We start from the raw sequence: 21051 nt of genomic DNA, 5'->3' as shown, positions 1-21051 counted from the left end.
CCCGGCCCCGGGTTTGGGGGGGGGTTCCTCCCCGCAGGACATGGCCCCGGGAGCGGGCACAGAGGGGCGGAGCGGGGACCGGGGAGCTGCGGCGCCCGGCCCGGCCCCGCGGGAGGAGCGCGGTGGGGCCGCGGGAGCTCGGGCAGAGCCCGGGAAATGGAGCGCGGGGCGGGTCCTCGCCGCCCCTCCCCGCCAATCGCAGCGGCGAACGCTGCGCGCCGATTGGTCGCACGGGAGACGGGGGGCGGGGCATCCTGACCCCGCCCCTCAAGGCAGAGCCTATCGCAGCGCGCCATGCGGGCGGGGGGCGGGGTTTTTATAGCCACGCCCCCTCTCCCCCGGGCCACGCCCCTCCCCGGTGCGCGGCGGCGGCGGCATGGCCGTGTGGACCCGCGCCGGCAAAGCGGGGCTGCTGGAGCTGCTGCTGCGGGAGCGCTGGGTGCGGGTGGCGGCGGAGCTGAGCGGGGAAGCGCTGAGCCTGACGGCGGAGCCGGGGGGCGGCGAGGCGGCGGCGCTGAACGGCGTGGTTAACGGCAGCGCGGAGGCGGCGGCGCCCGGCTGCGTGCGGAGGGTGCGGGTAGTGAAGGCGGAGGCGGGAGGGCTCGGTATCAGCATCAAGGGAGGGCGGGAGAACCGCATGCCGGTGCTCATCTCGCGTATCTTCCCGGGGCTGGCGGCGGAGCGGAGCGGGGCGCTCCGGCTGGGCGACGCCATCCTCGCCGTTAACGGCGTCGATCTCCGGGATGCCACCCACGATCAAGCCGTCCAGGCGCTGAAGCGAGCCGGGAGGGAAGTCATCCTCGAAGGTACCGACTAAACCCCGCTCCGTCCCCCAGTGCTCCCTCCCTTCTCTCCCCGGTGGCACCCCCGCGTCCCGTTACCGGCTCCCGCGACGCCCCGTGCCGTTGTCACCGGGTTCCCGGACACCCCTCGGGCCCCTTTTCCGGTTACAGGACCCTTTTTCCCCCTCCCTACTCCACTCGCAGTACTTGTCGTGTCCCCCCACAAAGTCCCCTCCCCGGTACCGGGTCCCGCTGCGTCCCTGCCTGGCACCGTGTGTCCCCTCCCCAGCCGGGACGCTCCTGCGTGTGCCGGGCCCGGGCCCCCTCGCTGCTGGGGACAAGGACCGGCCCCCCGGGATGGAACCGGGGTTCTGTGGCATCCGCCCCGGGCAGGGTGTCCCCTGGGGCAGGGATGGAGCCCCTCGGGGAGGGTGCTTGTGCCCCCCAAGTGCACAGGGAGGGCTGTGGCGCCGGGGGTGGGGTTGGGGTCTGCCCCTGTCCCCGCGGGCTCCGTGCCCGCGATGCAGCCGGCTCGGGGCTGGCACGGTGCAGCCACCGGCTCCTGCCTGACCTGTTCCTGGCAGCCCGACAGGCTCGGGCAGGACTCGCCCGGCCCGGTGGCGTGCGGGACGGTGTGGTACAGGGTACAGGGCTCGTGTCATGGGGCACCGTGCCCTGGGCAGCGGGTAGGGCGTGAGCTGGGCACGCTGTGAGCAGGGACGGCTGAGTGGCAGCCCCTGGTGTGGCATGTGCCGTCCTGGTGAGGTGTGAGGGGCTGCTCTGGGGATGCAGTGCCTGGGTTTGGTGGCCTGTGCCTGGCTGGGCTGGGCTGATGCTGGTGACAGGTGCTCCCGGCACGGTGTGTCAGTGTGAGGGCTGTTGGGTGGGCTCCCTGGCATGGCCACACCCAGCGTGGTGTGGCTGGGAGGCCACAGGGACCGAGACGAAGCTGCGGCGTTGGGCTCACGCACCCCATGGGGCTGGTGGGCTGGAGGCCGTGAGGGTCCCTGTGGGACCCTGTGCCAGATTTGCCACCCCCATCCCGTGTCCTTCCCCTGCTCCTGTTTGATCCCCTCCCGCAGGAGCTCCAGCCCCGTGGCATGTTTGTCTCTCGCTTCCGCCACGGGCACGGCCGCCGCCGCAGCTGCCCCTTCCCTTCCTTTCCTGCTGGGGCCGTGCGTCCGCCTGTCCGACGGCTGCGGCTGCCCCTGGCCTGGTGGGACCACACGGTGGCTGCCCAGCACCTGCCAGCCCAGGAGAGGAGCTGAGGGAAGACGTTGTCCACACGATCCCAGCCCAGCCTCCTCTCCGGCCCCTGGAGCTGTGGCTGCCCTGGCAAGCAGGGCTGGTGGGCAGGTGCCAGCACTGCTGGGGGAGCGTGGGAGCACTGGGCCTGTGCTGGCACCCCTGAGGGGCTCGGTGGTCCCTGCCCTGGGCGCTGGGTTTGGCTGTGGGGATGCACAGCGGGTGCTGTCCCCCCACAGGCCTGTGGCACGCTGGGGGAAGGGAGCCCTTCCGCCTCTGCGGGCAGAGCTGCCGGCCCGTTGCAACAGCCGCCCCACGTGCAGATCTGCAGGGTTTCCCCTCGGGTGGGGGTGCCGGTGGCAGGGGTGGGGGGCTCCAGCCCCGAGGATGGAGCGGTGCTGTGCAGCAGCGGGCTGGGGCCGGGCGCTGGTGACAGCGGCAGCGCCGTGCAGCTGCCTTCCTGCAGCAGGTTGGTGAGGGGTGCAGGCGGTGGCCGGGTTTCCTTTGCGGTGAGCGCAGAGGCGCAGCAGCCGTGCCGGGGGAGCTGCGCGCTGCCCACCAGCTCCCCAGGAGCTGAAGGGAAGGTTCTGCCCGTGCCGCCGAGCCGGGGCCGGGACGCAGCGCTCTGTGCCTGCACTGTGGATGTGTCCCCCTGAAAGCTGGTTCTGCCACCATCCCCCACAGCAGACGTGGCCCCACGTATCTGCTGGGTGCTGGGGTGCTTCCTGTGGTGGCCGAGCCGGGGCGGCCTGACAGCAGCTGTGTGACGGTCCCAGATGTGGCCATGAGCCACCAGCATGGCCAGGCCGAGCCCACATTCCGCTCAGGCTGCCACTCCACTGGCTGCCCAGCTCAGCCTCTCACTCTCTTGGAAAGCCAGGCCCTCGGCAAGGTGGTGGCTGAGCCCTGGCGGAGGTCAGCGCTGGCACCGTGGGCTGGCGGCACTGGGGGCTGGAGCCCTTGGTGGTGCTGGGCTCCTGGCTGGTGCTGGAGACAGCTGCCCACATCTGGCAAACATCTGCCGAGGGGCCCGGGCTGCCGCCCCGGCGCTGCCCTGCCCTGCCTGGCCCGGCAGTGGGATTAGGGGTGTGTGGGGACGGCGGTAATCCCGGGATCAGCGCGGCGGGAGGCTAATATTAACTCGTTTGCTGCCCGCAGCAAGGACAGGCGCCTCGTGGCAGCACGTCCCTGCCACGGCCTGTCCGCTCCCCATCCCACCGGCATCGCCCTGCCCGCGCCCACCCGTCGGCGGTGGGGTCCAGCAGTGGCACAACCAGCCAGGAGCGGGACCTGGCTCCCATTGCTGCTTGGCAAAGGGGTGGTGGGTGGGTGGCTGTGATTCCCTGAGCTGGGGGGGGCTTCACTTCCCAGCCCGTTCCTGGCTTAGCTGCTGTATGTTGCTGGCTTGTCCCTCCCCATGGCACAGCTGTGCCGATGGTGCCGTTGCTGGTGTGATCTTCCTTTGGGATGGTCTGCAGGGCTGGCGCGGGCAGGTTGTGCTCTCACGGCACAGTGCTGGCTGGGAACTGTGTCTGGTGGGGGGTTACAGTGGGCAGGGGTCCAGCACTGGCTGCAGACCCAGACACAGCTCCCTGGCCTGGCCGAGCGTCCCATCCCGCACGGCCCCGGCCCGGCTCACGCCCCGGGACATCTTGAAGGCATCGGCTTTCCCGGAGCGTGGCGGCACGATGGGCGGCTGAGCCGGGCTCCCGCTCACCCCATCCGCAGCTGGGGTGGGCTCCGGGGCGCCGGTGCCTCTCCCGGGGCTGGGTGGTGCTCGGGGAGGGGGAAGAGCAGCCAGAGCCTCCTTCCTTCCTGCCTGGGCTGGAGAGGAGCGTGGAGCCGGGATGTCCTGGCTGCAAACCTTCCTCCTCATCCTCATCCTGGCCCCGGCGGGAGCAGGGCCTGGCTGCCGGTGGGCTGTCTGCAGGCGTGAGCGGCAGCACCGGGGTCAGCTCGCCGGCGGCGCCGCTGGAAACTTGGCCGGTGCTGAGCCCGCAGCGCGGCGGCCGAGGCGGGTCAGGATGGGTGCAGGCTGACCTCCTGCCCGGCACCATTGTGCTGCGCCGCCTTCCCTTTCCGATGCCGGCAGCAGGGATGAGCTGCCAGCGCCTGTCCCCTGTCCCAGGGCTGGCTGAGCCCCCGGGCGTGCTGGGGTGGGGGGGGCAGGACACCCCCCGCAGTTGGAGCATCCCGAGGCGGGGTGGGTGGGGATGAAGGAGCTCTGCCCCGGCCCTAATGTCCCCCCGCCCTGCCCCCCCCCCCCAGTGAAGTTCATGCGGGAGGTGACCCCCTACATCAAGAAGCCGTCGCTGGTGTCGGACCTGCCGTGGGAGGGGGCTGCCCCGCAGTCACCCAGCCTGAGCAGCAGCGACGACTCGGGGTCCCCCCAGCACCAGGGCCCCCGCGACCGCAAGGTGATCCCCCTGAAGATGTGCTTCGCCGCCAGGAACCTCAGCATGCCCGACCTGGAGAACAGGTGAGGGTGGGGGCTGCCTGCACCGTGCCCCCCACCTAGCAGCTCCATAGTTGCCCCACAGGTCCCCCCTCACCGCAGCCAGGACCTCTGGCATCCCCCTACTGAGCCATGAAGGGAGATTTTGGGGGGGGGGTTGGCTGGAGCCAGGGCTGGGCTGTGCCCTCCCTGACACCCTAGAGCTGGCAGCTCCCCCCTGCCCGTGGAAACTGGGGGGCCCTGTGCACCCCTCCTGGCTCCACCTACTGGAAGGGCTGCACTGGCCACTCCCCAGTATGGCCAAACCCCCAAATCGGCACAGGGGGTGCAGCTGGGCACCATCGCTCCCATCCCACCCACCCGTCACCGTGTCCCCTGTCAGGCTGATCGAGCTGCACTCGCCGGACAGCCGGAACACCCTGATCCTGCGCTGCAAGGACACGGCCACGGCGCACTCCTGGTTCACCGCCCTGCACGCCAACATCGCCGCCCTGCTCCCCCAGGTGCTGGCCGAGCTCAACGCCATGCTGGGCACCGGCGGCGGCGCCGCGGCCGGCGGCAGGGAGGTGAAGCACATCGCCTGGCTGGCCGAGCAGGTACGTGCTCCCGATTCCCAGGGCTGTGCCCAAAGTGCTGCTTGGGACACGTCCCTGGAGATGGCAGCTCCCACGGCTGGCTGAGCGCCCCGCCACTGGCCTGGCACCACGCTGTGCCGCCGTCCCGGCCAGCCCCGGTGATGGCAGCGCTCCCCGTGCCCATAACCCTGTGTCCAGCTGGGATTGCCCCAGCTTGGGGTCAGCCCGGTGGGGAGAGGAGAGAGGAGGGGTGTGTGCCCCCCCGGTGCCCCTCACCGTCTCTTCCAGGCACGGCTGGACGGAGGGCGGCAGCAGTGGCGCCCGGTGCTGATGGCGGTGACGGAGAAGGACCTGCTGCTGTACGATGGCATGCCCTGGACCCGGGACGCCTGGGCCTCCCCCTGCCACAGCTACCCGCTGGTGGCGACCAGGTGGGCTGGGGGGGGACACCCCAGACCCCTCTGCCTGCAATGGGCTCCCTGCAGCTGCATCCTGCCCCTCTGCCTGTGCCGTGGCCCTGTCTGCTGCCAGAGAGTGGGGATGGAGGGTCGCCCCGAAACACCAATGGGCAGCGGGGTGTTGACCCTGCTGTCACCCCTCTGACCCCCCCCTCTCCCTGCATTCCCCCCCTCCCCAGGCTGGTGCACTCGGGCTCAGGCCGCCGCTCGCCGGCGCTGGGCTCGGAGCTGACCTTCGCCACGCGGACGGGCTCCCGCCAGGGCGTGGAGATGCACGTGTTCCGCGTGGAGACCCACCGGGACCTCTCCTCATGGACACGTGTCCTGGTCCAGGGCTGCCACGCCGCCGCCGAGCTCATCAAGGAGGTGTCTGTGGGTGAGTGCTGAGGGGGGGGTGGGAACAGGACACACACGACCCCCGGGGCTCCCCCCTGCCCTGCTCGGGCTTTGGGGCACAGTGTGACCCTGGGTGGCTGGGTTGGGGGGGACTCCCAGGGGGTGTTGCGGGCGTGGGAGCAGGCAGGGGGGCTGATGGCTGCCCCCGTGTGCAGGCTGCACGCTGGGGGGGCAGGACGTGCAGCTCTGCATCCACTACGAGGGCGGCTTCACCATCTGCCGGGAGGAGCCCGGGGGCAGCGTCCTCTTCCGCTACCCCTACGAGAGGCTGAAGATGTCGGCGGACGACGGCATCCGGACCCTCTACCTGGACTTCGGGGGTCCCGAGGGGGAGCTGGTGAGGAGGGGGCTCTCCCTTGGGGTGGGGGAGGGTACACAGGGTCTTCCCACCCCCCCCTCCTTCCCTGCAGCATCACGGCTGCCTGGATGCGCTGGGTACCGCTGGAAGGGACCCCGGCTGCACCCCCCCTCCCCACACCGGGTGCCCCCCGGGTTTGGGGTGCCGGTGGGGGGGCTGACACCACTCTCTGTTGTTCCACCCCCCTTCCCAGGCGCTGGACCTGCACTCCTGCCCCAAGCCCATCGTCTTCATCCTGCACACCTTCCTCTCAGCCAAAGTCACCCGCATGGGGCTGCTGGTGTAGGCGGCCCCCCCCCCCCCACATCCCAGGAAAGCCGTGGAGGGGGCTCCCACCGCCCCCCTCCTGCCCCACCAGTGCCTTGTCGGGGATGGGGCTCGCCCCCCCTGCCCCAAGCTGTCAGGGACGTGGCAGGATGGCAGCCTGGGGGGGGCCTGACCCTCTCTTACCCCGCGCCCGCAGTCCTGGGCCCCCCCCGCTGTGGGGGGGCCGGGGCCAGACACCAGCTTTAACCCCCCCGGCCTGAAGCCATCGCTGATCTCACCGCCTGTGCCTTGGAGCGGGGCGAGCCTGGGCCCCCTCCCAGTAGGGACACCCTCCCCCTCTCCCATTTGGGGCTGCTGGTGCCCTCCTGCCTTAGGGTCCCCCCCTCCCCCGGGGTGTCACAGTGTCGTTCCCCCCATCATGGGAGGAGGGGCTGGGCTGAGGTCCCCCCACTGCTGCGGGGCTGCACACTTGCCTTCCTGGGGATGCTCAGGGGGCTGCGGGCAGGACCTCGCCCCCCTGCCCACGGGGGGGGGGAGGGGTGTCGGGGAGTCCCCCCACCTCCCAAAGCCAGAAAACAAACCTCGTGGCTCGGCCGGGGGGCTGCCAGGACGCCCCCCAGCCGCGCTGACCCCGCGGCCCCCCAACCCCCCCCCGCTGCCGGCTGAGCCCCTGCCCGGGAGCTGCCCCCGGGGGGGGAATTGGGGGCGGGCGGGAGGGTCCCGCAGCCCCGCGCGGGTTTGGGGATGGGCGCGTAGGTTGATGCACTTTCGCTTTTTGTACTTTCCCTTCCCGGGGGGGGCGGGTAGGACCGGACCGGACACCCCCTCTCTTCCCTCCCCGGGGCTCCCCCCTCCCGGCCCCGCTCCTGCTCCCCGGGGGGCTGCGGGTGGGGGGCCGTGGGGTGCCGGCCCCCCCGCGGTCACGGCTCGCGCACAAGCACTACAGCCCCGGCCCCACGCTGCTGCCCCCGCCCCAAATCCCCCCCCTCCCTCCCCTTTTGTACTCTTTGTAAATCGCTATTTATATCAGCGCCTGTGTCGGGCTCAGTGCGGGGCTGGGGGGGGGATTGGGGGGGGTTGGGGGGGTGGACGCCCGGTGCGAGTGAGCCCGGGACCGGGGGTTGGGGGGGAGTTGGGGGGGGGGCGGAGCTGTGCCTGGGGGCGTGGGGACAGCAGGCAGCCCGCGGGGGGGAGGGGGGCTGGGTGGGGGGGGGGGTCACACACGATACTTGCACACACCCACCCCCCAGCCCCCCAACCCCACCCCCTGCCCCCTCTCACCCCCACCCTACCGCCCCCCCCAGACCTTATCCCCCCCCCCTCACCCCCTTACCCCCTCCCAGCCCCGCCCCCCCCCCCACTCCCCCTCCCCATGCGCACTCCGGGCCGCGGGGGGGGTGGTGTTGGGGTGCGGGGGGGGGGGGGCGGGTTGGGCTGTGCGCGCGCCGGGGGGGGGGCGTGGCGCGGGGGAGGGGGCGCGGCGCGCGCGAGGCCCCTCCCCGGCGGTACCGGCGGTGTCCGCCAGGGGGCGCCGCAGCGCAGCAGCCGCAGTGGCGGGTGGTCCCGCGGGCCCCGCCGCAGCCGCCGCCGGGCCGGGCCGCGCCAGGAGCGGCCGCACCGGGCGATGAGATGACAACGTCCACCCTGCAGGTACCGGGGGCTGCGGGGGGGGGGGGCCGGGTCGCCGCGCCGTCAGGCCGCTCCTCCGGCCCCGGTGCTGTGCGGTGCGGTGCCGGCGCGGGGAGGAGGAGGAGGAGGAGGCCTCGCCCGGTGCCGGCCGGGGGGTGGAGGAGGCCTCGCCGTGTCTCCGCGCCGGGCCCGCGCCCTGCCGGGGCGGTGCTGGGTGTGTGTGGGGGGAACAGGCCGGGCTCGCCCCGCCGGCCGCCGCGGAAGGACCCCCCCCGCGCTGCCAGCAGGCCCGGGCCGGCGCCGTGCGGGGCGGGGAGGGGCCTGGTCCGGCGCCCCCCCCACCCCGCTCACGGCCCCGCGCCCTGCCCCGCCAGAAAGCCATCGACCTGGTCACCAAAGCCACCGAGGAGGACAAGGCCAAGAACTACGAGGAGGCGCTGCGGCTGTACCAGCACGCCGTGGAGTACTTCCTGCACGCCATCAAATGTGAGGGGCTTTGGGGCGGCCCTGCTGAGGCCCGGAGGGGGTCCGGAGGGGCTGTGGCGTGGGGGGGCCGTGGGTGACACTCGTGGGCGGGGGGGGGTCTCTGCAGATGAGGCTCACAGCAACAAGGCCAAGGAGAGCATCCGAGCCAAGTGTGTGCAGTACCTGGACCGGGCGGAGAAGCTGAAGGAGTACCTGCGCAGCAAGGACAGGCAGGGCAAGAAGCCGGTCAAGGAGTCCCAGAATGACACCAAGGGGTGAGTGGGGGACACGGGTGGGGGGGGGCTTCCCACTGTCGGTGGGGCTGGCAGGACCCTGCTGCACTGGGCTACTCCTGACCCGTGTCCCCTCCCTGCAGGAGTGACAGTGACAGCGAAGGCGAGAACCCTGAGAAGAAGAAGCTGCAGGAGCAGCTGATGGGTGAGGGGCTGCGGTGGGCAGGGACAGGGGGTGGGGATGGGGGTGAACCCTGAACCATGCTGAGGAGCAGTGGGGCTGGCTGGGGTGGGTGGGCATTGGGTGGGAGGTGGGCTGGGGGCTCTGGCAGACATCAGGAGTGTGTTGCTTGTCTGTGGGGCCGGCTGAGCAGAACCACCCTCCTCTGGCAGGTGCCATCATGATGGAGAAGCCCAACGTGCGGTGGAGTGACGTGGCTGGCCTGGAGGGAGCCAAGGAAGCCCTGAAGGAAGCTGTGATCCTGCCCATCAGGTTCCCACACCTGTTCACGGGTGGGTATTGCGGCAGCACCGTGGCTGCTCTGCGCTCACGGGCCTGAGACGGTGCTGGGGGGCAGTGGTTGGGGGGTTGAGTGTGTGCTGGGGGGGTGACCCCAAGCCATGGTGAATGGGAATGCTCAGTGCTGGGGGCCTGTGCTGGGAAGGGGACGCTGTGACACTGGTGTCTGGCAGGGAAGCGCACGCCCTGGAGAGGGATCCTGCTCTTCGGACCCCCTGGCACCGGCAAGTCCTACTTGGCCAAGGCTGTGGCCACTGAGGCCAACAACTCCACCTTCTTCTCCGTGTCCTCCTCGGACCTGCTGTCCAAGTGGCTGGGAGAGAGTGAGAAGTAAGCTGGGAGCAGGGGTTGTGGCTGCTGTGGGCTGGCTCACGGCTTCCATGCTGGGTGGGCTGGTAGAGCTGGAGGGAGTCACTATTGCTGGTGAATCCTGTTAATGCTGGTAATGAGTCTGGGGGAGGCACAGCCCTCCTGGTGCTCAGCAGCCTGGGGACACCCTTCTCACGGCACAGCAGGGGGCTGCTGGGCTGTGCAGGGGCAGGAGGAGTCAGCCCTGCCTGGGACCCCTCCTCACCCTGGGGCTCTGCAGTTCTTGGGGGGGGTGCCAGTGCTGCAGAGGGTCCCTGAGCAGGGACCCCATCCCCTGCCTTTGCACCCAGGCTGGTGAGGAACCTGTTTGAGCTGGCGAGGCAGCACAAACCCTCCATCATCTTCATCGACGAGGTGGACTCGCTCTGCGGCTCCCGCAACGAGAACGAGAGCGAGGCGGCGCGGCGCATCAAGACCGAGTTCCTGGTGCAGATGCAGGGTGGGTGTGTGGGACGAGCCAGGCTGGGGGGCAGCTGCCAGACCCCCCCCCGTCCCCCAGCTCCCCCCGCTGAGCTCTCTGCCCACTGTTTCCCTGGGCAGGTGTGGGGAACAGCAGCGACGGGATCCTGGTGCTGGGAGCCACCAACATCCCCTGGGTGCTGGACTCGGCCATCAGGAGGAGGTGAGCGGGACACGACACCCCGTCCCGCGGCACCGCGCGGTGGCAGCAGCCCAGCTCAGCCCCTGCCCCTGCTCCCCTCAGGTTTGAGAAGCGCATCTACATCCCGCTGCCCGAGGAGGCGGCCCGTGCCCAGATGTTCAAGCTGCACCTGGGCAACACCCCCCACAGCCTGAAGGAGGCCGAGATCCAGGAGCTGGCGCGCAAGACCGACGGCTACTCGGGCGCCGACATCAGCATCATCGTGCGGGACGCCCTGATGCAGCCCGTCCGCAAGGTGCAGTCGGCCACACACTTCAAGAAGGTGAGTGGGGGGGCTGCTCACACACGGAGAGGGGGGTGGGGGGGTAGGGGGAGGCCCCCAGGGCTGGCAGCAGAGCCATGGTGCCTGCTGTGCCGCACGGCGCTGCCGCAGGTCCGCGGTCCGTCCCGCACCACCCCCGGCGCCTTCGTGGACGATCTCCTGACGCCATGCTCGCCTGGAGACCCGGCCGCCATCGAGATGACCTGGATGGAGGTGCCCAGCGACAAGCTGCTGGAGCCCACGGTCTGCATGGTGAGTGTGGCACAGCCCTGGCACCGCCACGGCGCTGGGCACCCACTGCTGGGGGGGTGGCTGCCCCGGCACAGCACCCCCTGTTCCCCCGCGCTCCTGGAGTGGCCACCTCTGCCCTGACTCTGGTGGGGACACACAGGTGGATCCTCACTCCCCCCCCCTTGGGGTGCAGCCCCTGGGCCCGGCTGGGGAAGGGCCAGAGCCCCCCTCTGCCCGTGCCCCCCCCCAGCCTGGTCCCAGCCGCCCGCCCTGCCCTGTGTTGCAGTGGGACATGCTGCGCTCGCTGGCCACCACCCGCCCCACCGTCAACACCGAGGATCTCCTCAGGGTGAAGAAATTCACCGAGGACTTTGGACAGGAGGGTTAAGGGGGGGTGTGTGGAGGGTGTGGGGGGGCTGGGGCAGCCGTACTGGCAAGGCCCCCCCCCCCCTCCCCCGCACCCCTGCCGTGCCAAACGGGTTCATCTCCCGCTCACTACCGCCCCCATCACACCGCAGCACCCGGAGCACGGCTGGGGGGGTGGGATGGGGGGGAAAAGGGGGCTGACACTACCGGGAGGGGCCTGTGCATGGCCTGGGCAGCCGGGTGCCCCCCCACCGGCCCTGCCCCACTCTTCTTCTTGCTTTTTGGTTTTTTTTTATTTTTTAAATTAATGCTGCTTCGGGTTCTGTCTTGTTTATATGAAAATAAAACAAATCCAAAACCTTCAGGTGGTGCCCGGCCCCTCCCTGAGCTCTGAGCACACCCGGGGGGTGGCTCTCCCAGCCCGGCCCCCCTATTCACCTGTACCGGCAAGTCCTGCAGCTCCCACACCCTGCCCCAGGCCCGGTAGGAGGCACCGGGGCAGGGAAAGGGGCTGCCCCAAACAGAGATTTGGGCTGGAGCTTTGCCCCCCTCACCCGATGTTCCTGCCAGCCACTGTCCCCCCAGCCCCGGGGGGCTCCCAGTGTCGCTGCTGGTCAGTCCAGGAGCTCGTTCCAGTGCACGTTGGTGAAGGTTCGCGGCTCCATGCGGTCGGTGAACAGGACCCCGTCCAGATGGTCCATCTCATGCTGCACGATGCGGGCGGCCCAGCCCGTCGCCTCCCAGCTCACCGGCTCCCCGTGCTCGTCCAAGCCTGCGGCCCGGGAGAGCGCCGGTCACCGGGGAGAACCCCTCCCCCCCGCTTCAATCCCCCCATCACCCCTCCCCTCATCCCCTCCCGTACCGGAGACCAGCACGGCCCAGTGCCGCGGGACGTAGGCGGAGAAGCCCTCGACGCTGGCGCAGCCCTCGGGGGCGGTGACGAGGCGGGAGTCGAGGACGCGCAGAGCCGGGTTGACGAGCGTGCGGAGCGGGAAGGGCTCGATGCGGTGTGCGCGCCGCAGCGCGGGCGGGTACTGGCTGCAGCGGCCGGGGGTCAGCTCGGCGGCGAAGACCCGCAGCGGGACGCCGAGCTGCGGGGCGCTCAGCCCCAGGCAGGGCCTCCTCCGCAGCCCGGCCGCCAGCGCCTCTATCAGCTGCCGCAGCTCGGGCTGGCGCAGCCGCTCCGGCGGCACCGGGCAGGCGGTGGCGCGCAGCACCGGGGCGCCGACCTGGCAGGGGGCGGCGAAAGGCGGCTCGGGGGGGCCCAGCACCCGCCGCCGCAGCGCACGCCAGTACGAGCGCTCCCGCACGCCCCAGGCCGCCGCCGTCCCGCACCCGCGGAGCGGGGGGAGCGGTCGGGACCGGCCCGCCAGCAGCAGCCGCCGCCCCGCCGCTACCGTCACCGCCACCGCCGCCATGGAGGGCCGGCTGCGCGCGCAGCGGGCGGGAGGAGAGCGCCCCCTGGCGGCTGGGAGGACGGGACAGGGGGTGTGAGGGGTTGGTGGGGGGGGGGCACAGCCCGGTGCCGGGGGGGAGCGGGCAGGCAAGGAAGGGCCGGAGCCGCCCCGCACCCAGCGGCCGCAGCCCCGTTAGTCTGTAGCTGCGGGGGGATCCGACAGCAAAGCCCCCCCCAGCGCCGGGGTCTCCTCTGCAGGTGGGGGCTCCCCGGGACCGGCCTCCTCTCCCCGCCCCGGGGGTGGGGTGCTCTCTTGGGGCTCCTGCTCCTCGCTGGGCGCCGGCAGGAGGAAGAGCAGCGGCTCCCTGATGGCATCGACATCGATACGGCCCAGGTGGGCGAAGCGCTGGAGCTGGGTGGGGGGGACGCCTGCCACACAGGGAAATAGGGCTCAGCGGGCACCCCTGGGCAATGGGGAAACCCCCCCAAGGGTGGCAACAGTGGGACAGAGCCCAGAGAGCCTCATGGGGGGACCCACATGTCAGGGGCAGGGCTGTGGTAGCCCCTGTGGAGCCAGACCCGTGGCTGCCCCCTGCAACCCCCCAGCTGTGATTTCCCAGGGGTCTCACCCAGCGCCTGAGCGACCTGTGCTGGGGGAAACAGGACCTGGAGGCAGCGGTTGAGGAAGGGCAGCAGGTCCTCCAGGAAAGCCGTGCAGAAGTGGGTGAAGAGCTCCTGCTCCCGCGCGCTGAACGCCGCCTCCTCCGCCCGGTGAAAGGCCAGGATGGTTTTAGTGACCTGGGGTGAAAGAAGAGTCGTTAATTCCCCAGAGAGTTGTTAATTCCCCATCACAAACAACTCCCCCAACCACAGGGACAAGGGGAAATCGATGGGATGGGGTCAAGTGTGTGAGTGCTGCACACCGAGGGCTGTGAGGGGCTTTGGGGCTGAGGTGCCGGAGTGGCTCGTTAACGGTGCTGGAGTGGGGAAGGGTCCGGAGCTCGGGTCTGGTGGGAGCGGCTGAGGGAGAGGAGGAGACTGAGGGCAGAGCCGCCCCGCTCGCTCCCTGCGACTCCCGGGAAAGGGGGTGCAGCCGGAGGCGCTGGTCTCTTCTCCCAAGCGACAGAGGAAACGGCCTCGAGCTGCCCCAGGGAGGTTCAGAGGGTACAGGGAGAAATGCCCCCCCCAGGGGCTCTGGGGCACAGGACGGGCTGTGCAGGGCAGTGGGGAGGGGGTAAAAGCTGTGTAGGTGCAGCACTCAGGGTGTGGGTTAGCGGTGACACGGTGGTGCTGGGATAACAGACTCAAGAACCTCAGGGGTCCTTTTGAGCCACAACAATTGTACAACTCCACCCTACGGGCACTCGTGCAGATGAGCTGAGCCCATCCCCATGTCCTCCCAGGCCAGCCCAGCTCCATCCCCATCCCCAGCACCTCACCTCACGCAGCGCGTCCTCCAGGCAGGTGGTGACATCCTGGGCCAGGGCAACGGGGCAGCAGAGCCGCAGGTCGTTGAAGGCAACCAGGAGGCCGTTGAGGAAGCAGGCGAGGGGCGGGAAGTCCAGCAGCACCATGGGCGGCTGCAGCGTCCCCGGTTGGGCCGCGGGCACCGGCACCGCCGCGCCGCCCCCCAGGACAGCCGGGGCGGAGATGAGCGTGTAGGAATTCATCTCCTCCCGGAACTTCTCCGCCGTCTCCTCCACCGCTGCCTTGAAAGCGGCGGCGGCCACGCGCTGGAAGATGGGGGCCAGCTGCCCGCGGAAGTCAGCCCCCACCCTGCTGAAGGAGAGGCCGAAGTACATGCACTGCCCCAGCAGGGAGTCCAGGCGGCCGCCCACCCCGCGCCGCAGGTCCCGCTCCAGCGTCCGCAGGAACTCGGAGACCTTCTGCAGCACCCAGCCGTGGAAGATGGCGGCCTCGCGCAGCGCCGGCCCCTCGGGCGGCGGCAGCGGCGGCGGCTCCTCGTCCGAGAAGATGGCGCGATACTGGGTGATGATGTCGAAGAGGTGGACGCGGCACGCCTCCACCGTCTTGGTGACGTGGAAGTAGGGGTCGTGGTCGGGGATGGAGGCCTGGATGGAGCGCAGCCAGGCGTCCCGGGCCTGCAGGAACTTGATGCGCAGCTCGGCCTCCGTGAAGACGTCCATGCGCCGCAGGTAGCCGATCACCCGCAGGCAGCAGGGCAGCTGGATGTTGGTGCGGAGCTGCTGGATGAGCTGGCTCAGCATCAGCTGGGAGGACTGGCGCACCTCCTCCACGATGCCCTGGGGAGGGAGAGGGGGTCTCAGCCACGGGGGCTGTAGGGTGGTTGCAGGGCAGGGGCAGAGCTCCAAAAGACAGACAAAAAAAGACTGTGGTGGTTTTACCCTGGCTAAGAGCCGAGATCCACGCAGCTGCCTGCTCCTTAAAGGAAAAGAGCAGGGGAAGAGGGAAGGGGGGGGGGGGGAGGGTGAGAGGCAAGGGAAAGGAAAAGGGACAAATAACCCCAAAACCAAGAAACTAAAAGGCCCGTGGGTTGGGATAAGGATAGTTTACTAAGATTACAGAAAGATACAATGTAACAATGCTGACAGGACTTTAGAGAAAAAATATATGAAGCTGTTGATACCCAATGCAGTTTCTCACCAAACCCACAGCTCAGGCCGTGCCACCCAGAGCTGCCCCGGAACCCGACCATCCCCCAAAAATCACATGTCCTGGAGCCGCCCCTGTTCTTCCTCCCATCAGCCCCCCGATATCCTGGGCAGGACGTCACTGGCATGGAATACTCTCTTTGGCCAGTTTGGGTCACCTGTCCTGGCTTCATCCCCTCCTTTCTCATGAATAGAGAAATACGAAGAGCTGAGAAAGTCCTTGACTGCCTGACCACAACTAAAACCATCAGGGTGTTACCAGCACTACTCCCATTTTAACACCCAAACACAGCATCCCATCCGCTGCTACAGAAGAAGTTAACTCCATCCTGACCCAAACCAGGACATTATCCACCCCTTATTCCACACCATTTACGTCATGACCAGATCCAACCATTTCTTTTGGGTACAACCAGTTTCTTGTTTCAGACGCACAGCGGGTCCTACCTGGATCACGGGGATGCTGCTGTGCTTCCTCTCCAGCCGGCGCACGTAGGCCGCCAGCTCCAGCGCCTCCTCGTAGTAGCCGTTGCGGACACAGGTGTCCATGAGCTGCGGGATCTCCAGGATCTCCAGGATCTCCGTGTGCCGGTTCAGCGTCAGGCTGTTCATGCGCCGGCTGCAGGCGATCTCCTCGGCATCGCGCATGAAGCTCCTGGGGGGGGACCGGGGCCGGATCAGCACGGGGCGCCCCGCCCAGTAGCTGGACCCTCCCACCCACGCTGGCCTCTCCCGGCATTGCCCCTCCCAGCGCCGCCCCCAGCCCGGCCCTACCCCAGCACGGCTCCCCGATGGGCCCCGCACCGGGACCCCCTCCCCAGCCCCGGCCCTACCCCAGCCCGGCTCCCCGCTGGGCCCCGCACCGGGACCCCTCCCCAGCCCCGGCCCTACCCAGCCCGGCTCCCCGCTGGGCCCCGCACCGGGACCCCCTCCCCAGCCCCGGCCCTACCCAGCCCGGCTCCCCGCTGGGCCGCGCACCGGGACCCCCTCCCCAGCACAGCTCTCAGGGCTCCCCCACCCCAGGGCCGCTCCCCCGCACCGAGCCCCTCTCCCGGCCCCGCTCCCCGTCCCCGTACCGGCAGGCATCCTGGAGGGCGGGCAGGCGGCCCAGCAGGCTGCCGAGCCGGCTCTCGATGCCTCCAAAGCCGCGGCCGGCGCGGCCGGTGCACTCTGCGGAGCGGATGAAGGCCCGGTAGTGCTCGAAGGCCAAGCGGCGCGTCTCCGCCCCCACCCGCGCCCGCTCCGCCGCCAGCCGCGCCGGCTCCCGGCCCAGCTCCGCCAGCCCCAGCGCCGCCAGCTCGGACACATAAGCGGAGAGCTCGGGGCTGCCGGACCCCGCCGCCGCCGGGCCGCGCAGCCAGGCCAGCAGCCGGGCCTCCTCCGCCGCCGCCACCACCGCCGCCGCCATCGCGCCGCTGTGGACGCGTCGCTTCCGGGTGTGCAGCTTCCGGTCGGTTCCGGTTCCGGTTCCGGCGCGGCCACACGTGTGCGGCGCCGTGCGGGGCGATGCGGCCGCTGACGGAGGCGGAGACGCGGGCGGTGTTCGAGAAGCTGGGCAGATAGTGAGGGGCCGGGGAGCGGGCCGGGGAGCGGGGCGGGCCCGTGGCGGCGGCGGCGCCCCGGGCTCACGGCCTGTGTCCCCGCAGCATCGGCGAGAACATCCAGCTGCTGGTGGACCGGCCCGACGGCACCTACTGCTTCCGCCTGCACCGCGACCGCGTCTATTACCTCAGGTGAGCGGCGCCGGGGCCCGGCCGGGGCGGGAGGGGGTGTGTGTGTGTTTGGGGGGTGGGTGGGTGGTGGCTCCGGTACCCGGGGCTGCGCGTCTGCGGCCGCCCCAGCTCCTCCGCCGTGTCCCCGCAGCGAGAAGCTGCTGAAGGTGGCGGCCAGCATCCCCCGGGACAGCCTGGTGGCGCTGGGCACCTGCTTCGGCAAGTTCACCAAGACGCAGAAGTTCCGGCTCAGCGTCACGGCGCTGGATTTCCTCGCGCCCTATGCCAAGGTGGGACCGGAGCAGCCCCCCCTTCCCCTATCCCCCCCCTCCCCCCATCCCCCCTCATCCCCCACCCCCCACCGCCCCCAGCCCCTCACCGCTCGGGCCTCTCTCGCAGTACAAGGTGTGGGTGAAGCCCGGCTCGGAGCAGTCCTTCCTCTACGGCAACCACGTCCTGAAGTCAGGGCTGGGCCGCATCACGGAGAACACGGCGCAGTACCAGGGCGTGGTGGTGTACTCCATGGCCGACGTCCCGCTGGTGAGTGGCTGCGCAGCCCCAGGGTGGGCTGGGGGGGAGAACCCCCCTCTCACCCCTCCTTCTCATCCCCCCCACAGGGCTTTGGGGTGGCTGCGAAGTCGACCCAGGAGTGCCGGAAGGTGGATCCCATGGCCATCGTGGTGTTCCACCAGGCCGACGTCGGGGAGTATGTGAGGAGGGAGGACACGCTCACCTAAGGGCTCCACCAGCTTTTCTGGGCAGAATGGACCTTTTCCTGGACCTTTTCCTGCACCCTCAGTGCAGCAGCGGTGCTGGGAGCTGTGAGAGCCCCCTCCAAATGTGGGGAGGGGGCTGGGAGGCACCAGTATGTGGCCCTGCACCCTGGGGGGCTGCTGCCAGTGGGAGGAGGAGCCCCTGGCACTGGCCCCCACCCTGATAAAGCCTGTTCCTTCTCCTAGAGCGCCTCTTGTCTGGTATGGAGCCTGAGGGGGTTCGGGCACAGCCCTCATGGCTGTTGGGGGGGGTGTCTCTGCCTGCTTGGGGGGGTGGGTGTGACACAGGGGATGGAACCTGAGGGGGAGAAGCCTTCAGTTGAGCAGCAGAGGCTGGGGGAGGTTCACAGCCCGGGGAGGGGACAGGCAGAGTGAGGACAGGCCCCAGGCTGGGATCGCTTCCCTGTGTGTGAGCCAGGGCTTCCTTTATTGGGGGGGCAGAGGAGGGATGGCAGGACACTGGCACAGGGTGTGTGGGGGGGATGTAACGCAGCAACCCAGCCCACACAGCTCAACCCAGCACCCTGCACCTTTCTGCTGTCCCGATGTCAGCCCAGGCCAGGGCTGGAGGCAGGGGTGGGGGGCTGTCCCCTCCTCCCCTGGGCAGGATCCGGCCTTTGCTCCAGGGGGAGTGGTTGCTGAGAGCCCCAGGCAGCGGGGGTGCTGCTGCTGCTGCCTTTCCCCCTGCCCTCAGCACTTCTGCCTGCTGGAGCTCTGGCCGTTGAAGAGGCGCTTGAGGAAGTGGAGCTGCAGCAGCCCGGAGAGGACGATGATGCAGCTCTGAGCCGTCGACCACCAGTTGACGTAGCTGTGGTTGGACTGCAGCAGGATGGAGTCGGCTCCTTTCCGCATCCGGGCGAAGTTGTAGAACCGCCACATGTGGAAGATTTGGAGCTGCAGCTTCTGGATGCTGAGCTGGGGGGAGGAGGGGGAGAGGCAGGCATGGGGCTGCGGCAGAGCCGAGGGCAGGCAGAGCCGCGCCGGGAGCTGGGCTCAGCCAGCACCAAACGCCCTTCTCAGGTCCCCTGGGAGGTCGTGGCCATTCCTGCTGGTCAGAGGACCCTGGGCTTGCCCTGACACTCACCTCAATTGCCTCCAGGGTGTTGTTCAGCTCTTTCCTCTCTTCTGGCTGCTTGTTCTCCGTGTTGAAGCCGTCGTAGTAGACCCCAAAGTTAAGATACACCTGCATGAAGCCAAAGTGGTTTTGCTCGTTGTTCAGGCACAGCTGGTAGAAGCCTGTGGAGAGAAGAGGGGAGGGTTGTTCCCCATGGGAAGAGCTGCTGCCAGGCAGAGCCAGCCCCCAGCGCGCCACTCTCATCCTCCCAGTTAGGGACAGGTCAAGGAACTGGGAAGCGCTGGCTGGGCTCGGAACTGGTGGCCCCAGACGTGGGGCTCCTGCCTGCAGCCAGGCCAGGCAGGGAGCAGGGCAGTGGGACCTGTCTCCTTGGTGAGGAAGTTGATCTGTCCCCGCACGTGCTGGGAGGTGCCCAGCTGGACGCCCCTGGGGTCGCTCGCGGTGGCCAGGATGTTCCTGTTGTTGCCGATTCCCGTCGCCCGCTGGACCTGGAGGCAGGAGACAGCCCAGGGGTGTTTGTGGGCCTGACTCTGCTCCCAGGGAGCGGGTGGGAGCCCACTGGAGCTGCCCCATGGGTACTGCAGGGAGCTGGGAGTTACAGCAGCGAGCTCGCACCCCTCTCCCACCCCACAGGCCCAGCCCAGGTCCCCACTGCAGCCTGAGGCCAGGGAGCTGTGCTGAGCCCCAGGGCTGTGCCACGGTCCTGCTGGGCAGCTCTGCCAAGCACAGAGCCAGGGGGAAGCTGCCAGCACCAGGCACAAGCTGCCAGGGCCGGGCACAGCCCTGTCCCTGCTCTCCTTCAGCCAGCCAAGAGTAAACAGGAGATAAAAGGGCTGCAGTTTCCCCTGGGGGAAGGGGACAAGCTGTGCCTGAGACCTTCGGCAGAGAGCCCAGGGCTGTGCACCAGCCTCTGGCCAGCCCAGCGAAGGGCAGAGCTCCCCGCAGTGCCAGGACACCCCACAGAGCTCTGGGTGCTCAGGTACCACGTCCAGAGCTCTCTGTGCTGCTTTATGCTTCTGAAGTTGGTACTTAAAGAAAGATCAGTGGGATTCGTGCCAGGAGATGGCTGAGGAAAGCAGGGAACGCACACCGAAGGCTGCCAGTGCCCAGCCATCCCCTGTCACAACACAGACACGTGTCTCCTCCCCCACGCAGGGCAGGCTGCCCGCGCCCCGGGAGCGGCACAGGGCGCTCCTCTCACAGCACCTCCTCCCGGCCGCAGGGCTGAGGTGCCAGAGGGTTACCCACCCTGGGAGGAGCTGGTGCTGACCGCAGAGGCACCGCTCAGCCGTTCCCTGCCCCCGCCGGGCCCCGCTCACCTCGTAGCTGAAGAAGAAGTTGCCGCTCTGGTGGGCGAACTGCCAGAAGCACTCCACCGTGCCGCCGTGGATGATGATGGCGAAGTCGTAGCGATCTGCCCCGCGGAAGAGGGGCTCCTGGCTGGACCCGCTCAGGGGCTCAGTTTTGGGGCAGCTGGCAGGGCCCAGCAGCAGCACCAACAGCGCCAGCAGCAGCATCCTGCTTCCCAGGCTCCTGCTTCCCAGGCTCCAGCGCTCCCTCCAGCCAGGGCAGGGCGAGAGGGGGACACACACAGTGCTGGGGGTGATTAATCATTAACTGTGCCCGTGCTCCCCTGGGCAGCACTGGGGCTGGTGCTGGGGGAAGCGTGGCACAGGCTCTGCTCCTGGGGCAGAGCAGGGAGCTGCTTGTGTCAGAGCTCACCCCTAAGCTCTCCTGTGGGGCCCAGGCTGCCAGGGAGAAGCACCCACCACAGGCACCAGCAGCACATCCTGGCTGCATGAAGCCAGTCCCTAGCCAGCCTCTTACTGCCCAGTGCTCTGCCTGGCTGTCCTGGGAGCAAGGAAGCTCAGCAGGAAGAGTGTTCAGCTCCCAAACAGCTTCCCAGGGGTCTCAGAACAAAGCCAGGGGTCTCAGAGTGAAGCTGGGGGTTGCCACACATTCCCCATGCAGCCTGGGCTTCAGACACACCAGCACCACCCCAGCCCTGCCTCAGGCAGGTCCTGGCTGCAGCTCACATCATGGCTTTGCCCCCTCACCCAAATGGGTCTCTGCAAGTGTGGGGTGGTCTGTGCACCCCAGGAAGCGGGTTACAGGCAGAAGGGGAGGGGAAGCTGCTTTACTTCAGCTGCTGCTGAAGGACAGAGGGGAAGCAGGTGGTTCCCAGCAGAC

At 69.4% G+C, this 21051-nt stretch overlaps 5 protein-coding genes across 6 annotated transcripts; 3 read left to right on the top strand and 2 right to left on the bottom strand.

Moving 5' to 3' along the window:
- Window positions 1-364: 364 nt before the first annotated feature.
- Window positions 365-6619, top strand: SNTB2 (syntrophin beta 2). The gene is made up of 7 exons (XM_084269913.1): window positions 365-806; window positions 4296-4506; window positions 4865-5078; window positions 5346-5488; window positions 5695-5891; window positions 6067-6248; window positions 6463-6619. The coding sequence occupies exons 1-7, from the start codon at window positions 377-379 to the stop codon at window positions 6553-6555; spliced, it is 1470 nt and encodes a 489-aa protein (XP_084126039.1). The 5' UTR covers window positions 365-376; the 3' UTR covers window positions 6556-6619.
- Window positions 6620-8066: 1447 nt separating this feature from the next.
- Window positions 8067-11636, top strand: VPS4A (vacuolar protein sorting 4 homolog A). 2 transcript variants are annotated; one of them, XM_084270216.1, is made up of 11 exons: window positions 8067-8186; window positions 8540-8651; window positions 8758-8905; window positions 9007-9068; window positions 9257-9376; window positions 9557-9713; window positions 10043-10191; window positions 10293-10374; window positions 10456-10675; window positions 10787-10927; window positions 11193-11636. In XM_084270216.1, the coding sequence occupies exons 1-11, from the start codon at window positions 8166-8168 to the stop codon at window positions 11292-11294; spliced, it is 1314 nt and encodes a 437-aa protein (XP_084126342.1). In that variant the 5' UTR covers window positions 8067-8165; the 3' UTR covers window positions 11295-11636. The 2 variants fall into 2 exon arrangements, with proteins under 2 accessions (XP_084126342.1, XP_084126341.1); XM_084270215.1 differs by having other exon boundaries at window positions 10456-10927.
- On the bottom strand, window positions 11587-16709 carry COG8 (component of oligomeric golgi complex 8; the record flags this gene model as incomplete). Its single annotated transcript, XM_084270068.1, is given in 7 exon segments — window positions 11587-12044; window positions 12135-12861; window positions 12865-13097; window positions 13298-13466; window positions 14108-14932; window positions 15749-15956; window positions 16378-16709. Coding segments are annotated over 7 exon segments (2652 nt in total). The 3' UTR covers window positions 11587-11886.
- Window positions 16710-16769: 60 nt separating this feature from the next.
- NIP7 (nucleolar pre-rRNA processing protein NIP7) lies at window positions 16770-17963 on the top strand. Its single transcript, XM_084270117.1, has 5 exons — window positions 16770-16863; window positions 16948-17034; window positions 17165-17303; window positions 17413-17553; window positions 17631-17963. Exons 1-5 carry the CDS (start codon window positions 16808-16810, stop codon window positions 17748-17750), a joined length of 543 nt encoding a protein of 180 aa, XP_084126243.1. The 5' UTR covers window positions 16770-16807; the 3' UTR covers window positions 17751-17963.
- Window positions 17964-18194: 231 nt separating this feature from the next.
- On the bottom strand, window positions 18195-20381 carry TMED6 (transmembrane p24 trafficking protein 6). The gene is made up of 4 exons (XM_084270159.1): window positions 20181-20381; window positions 19223-19349; window positions 18871-19022; window positions 18195-18701 (listed from the first exon to the last, which is right to left on the bottom strand). Exons 1-4 carry the CDS (start codon window positions 20376-20378, stop codon window positions 18477-18479), a joined length of 702 nt encoding a protein of 233 aa, XP_084126285.1. The 5' UTR covers window positions 20379-20381; the 3' UTR covers window positions 18195-18476.
- Window positions 20382-21051: the final 670 nt, after the last annotated feature.

The sequence above is a fragment of the Gallinula chloropus genome (assembly GCF_964237585.1).
Source record: "Gallinula chloropus genome assembly, chromosome: 13".
Taxonomy (NCBI): Eukaryota; Metazoa; Chordata; class Aves; order Gruiformes; family Rallidae; genus Gallinula; species Gallinula chloropus.
The sequence above is the reverse complement of the archived record's forward strand: the minus strand, read 5'-3'. Positions and strand labels throughout refer to the sequence as shown.

Coding starts and splice junctions, on each gene's coding strand:
- SNTB2 (XM_084269913.1), top strand. CDS start 377: ATGGCCGTGTGGACCCGCGCCGGCAAAGCGGGGCTGCTGGAGCTGCTG. Junction 807..4,295: donor GAGGGAAGTCATCCTCGAAG/GTACCGACTAAA, acceptor CCCCCCCCCCAG/TGAAGTTCATGCGGGAGGTG. Junction 4,507..4,864: donor ATGCCCGACCTGGAGAACAG/GTGAGGGTGGGG, acceptor GTCCCCTGTCAG/GCTGATCGAGCTGCACTCGC.
- TMED6 (XM_084270159.1), bottom strand. CDS start 20,378: ATGCTGCTGCTGGCGCTGTTGGTGCTGCTGCTGGGCCCTGCCAGCTGC. Junction 19,350..20,180: donor ACTTCTTCTTCAGCTACGAG/GTGAGCGGGGCC, acceptor TCCTGCCTCCAG/GTCCAGCGGGCGACGGGAAT. Junction 18,702..18,870: donor ACACCCTGGAGGCAATTGAG/GTGAGTGTCAGG, acceptor TCCTCCCCCCAG/CTCAGCATCCAGAAGCTGCA.
- NIP7 (XM_084270117.1), top strand. CDS start 16,808: ATGCGGCCGCTGACGGAGGCGGAGACGCGGGCGGTGTTCGAGAAGCTG. Junction 17,035..17,164: donor GACCGCGTCTATTACCTCAG/GTGAGCGGCGCC, acceptor GTGTCCCCGCAG/CGAGAAGCTGCTGAAGGTGG. Junction 17,554..17,630: donor CCATGGCCGACGTCCCGCTG/GTGAGTGGCTGC, acceptor TCCCCCCCACAG/GGCTTTGGGGTGGCTGCGAA.
- VPS4A (XM_084270215.1), top strand. CDS start 8,166: ATGACAACGTCCACCCTGCAG. Junction 9,714..10,042: donor TGGCTGGGAGAGAGTGAGAA/GTAAGCTGGGAG, acceptor CTTTGCACCCAG/GCTGGTGAGGAACCTGTTTG. Junction 10,375..10,455: donor GACTCGGCCATCAGGAGGAG/GTGAGCGGGACA, acceptor TGCTCCCCTCAG/GTTTGAGAAGCGCATCTACA.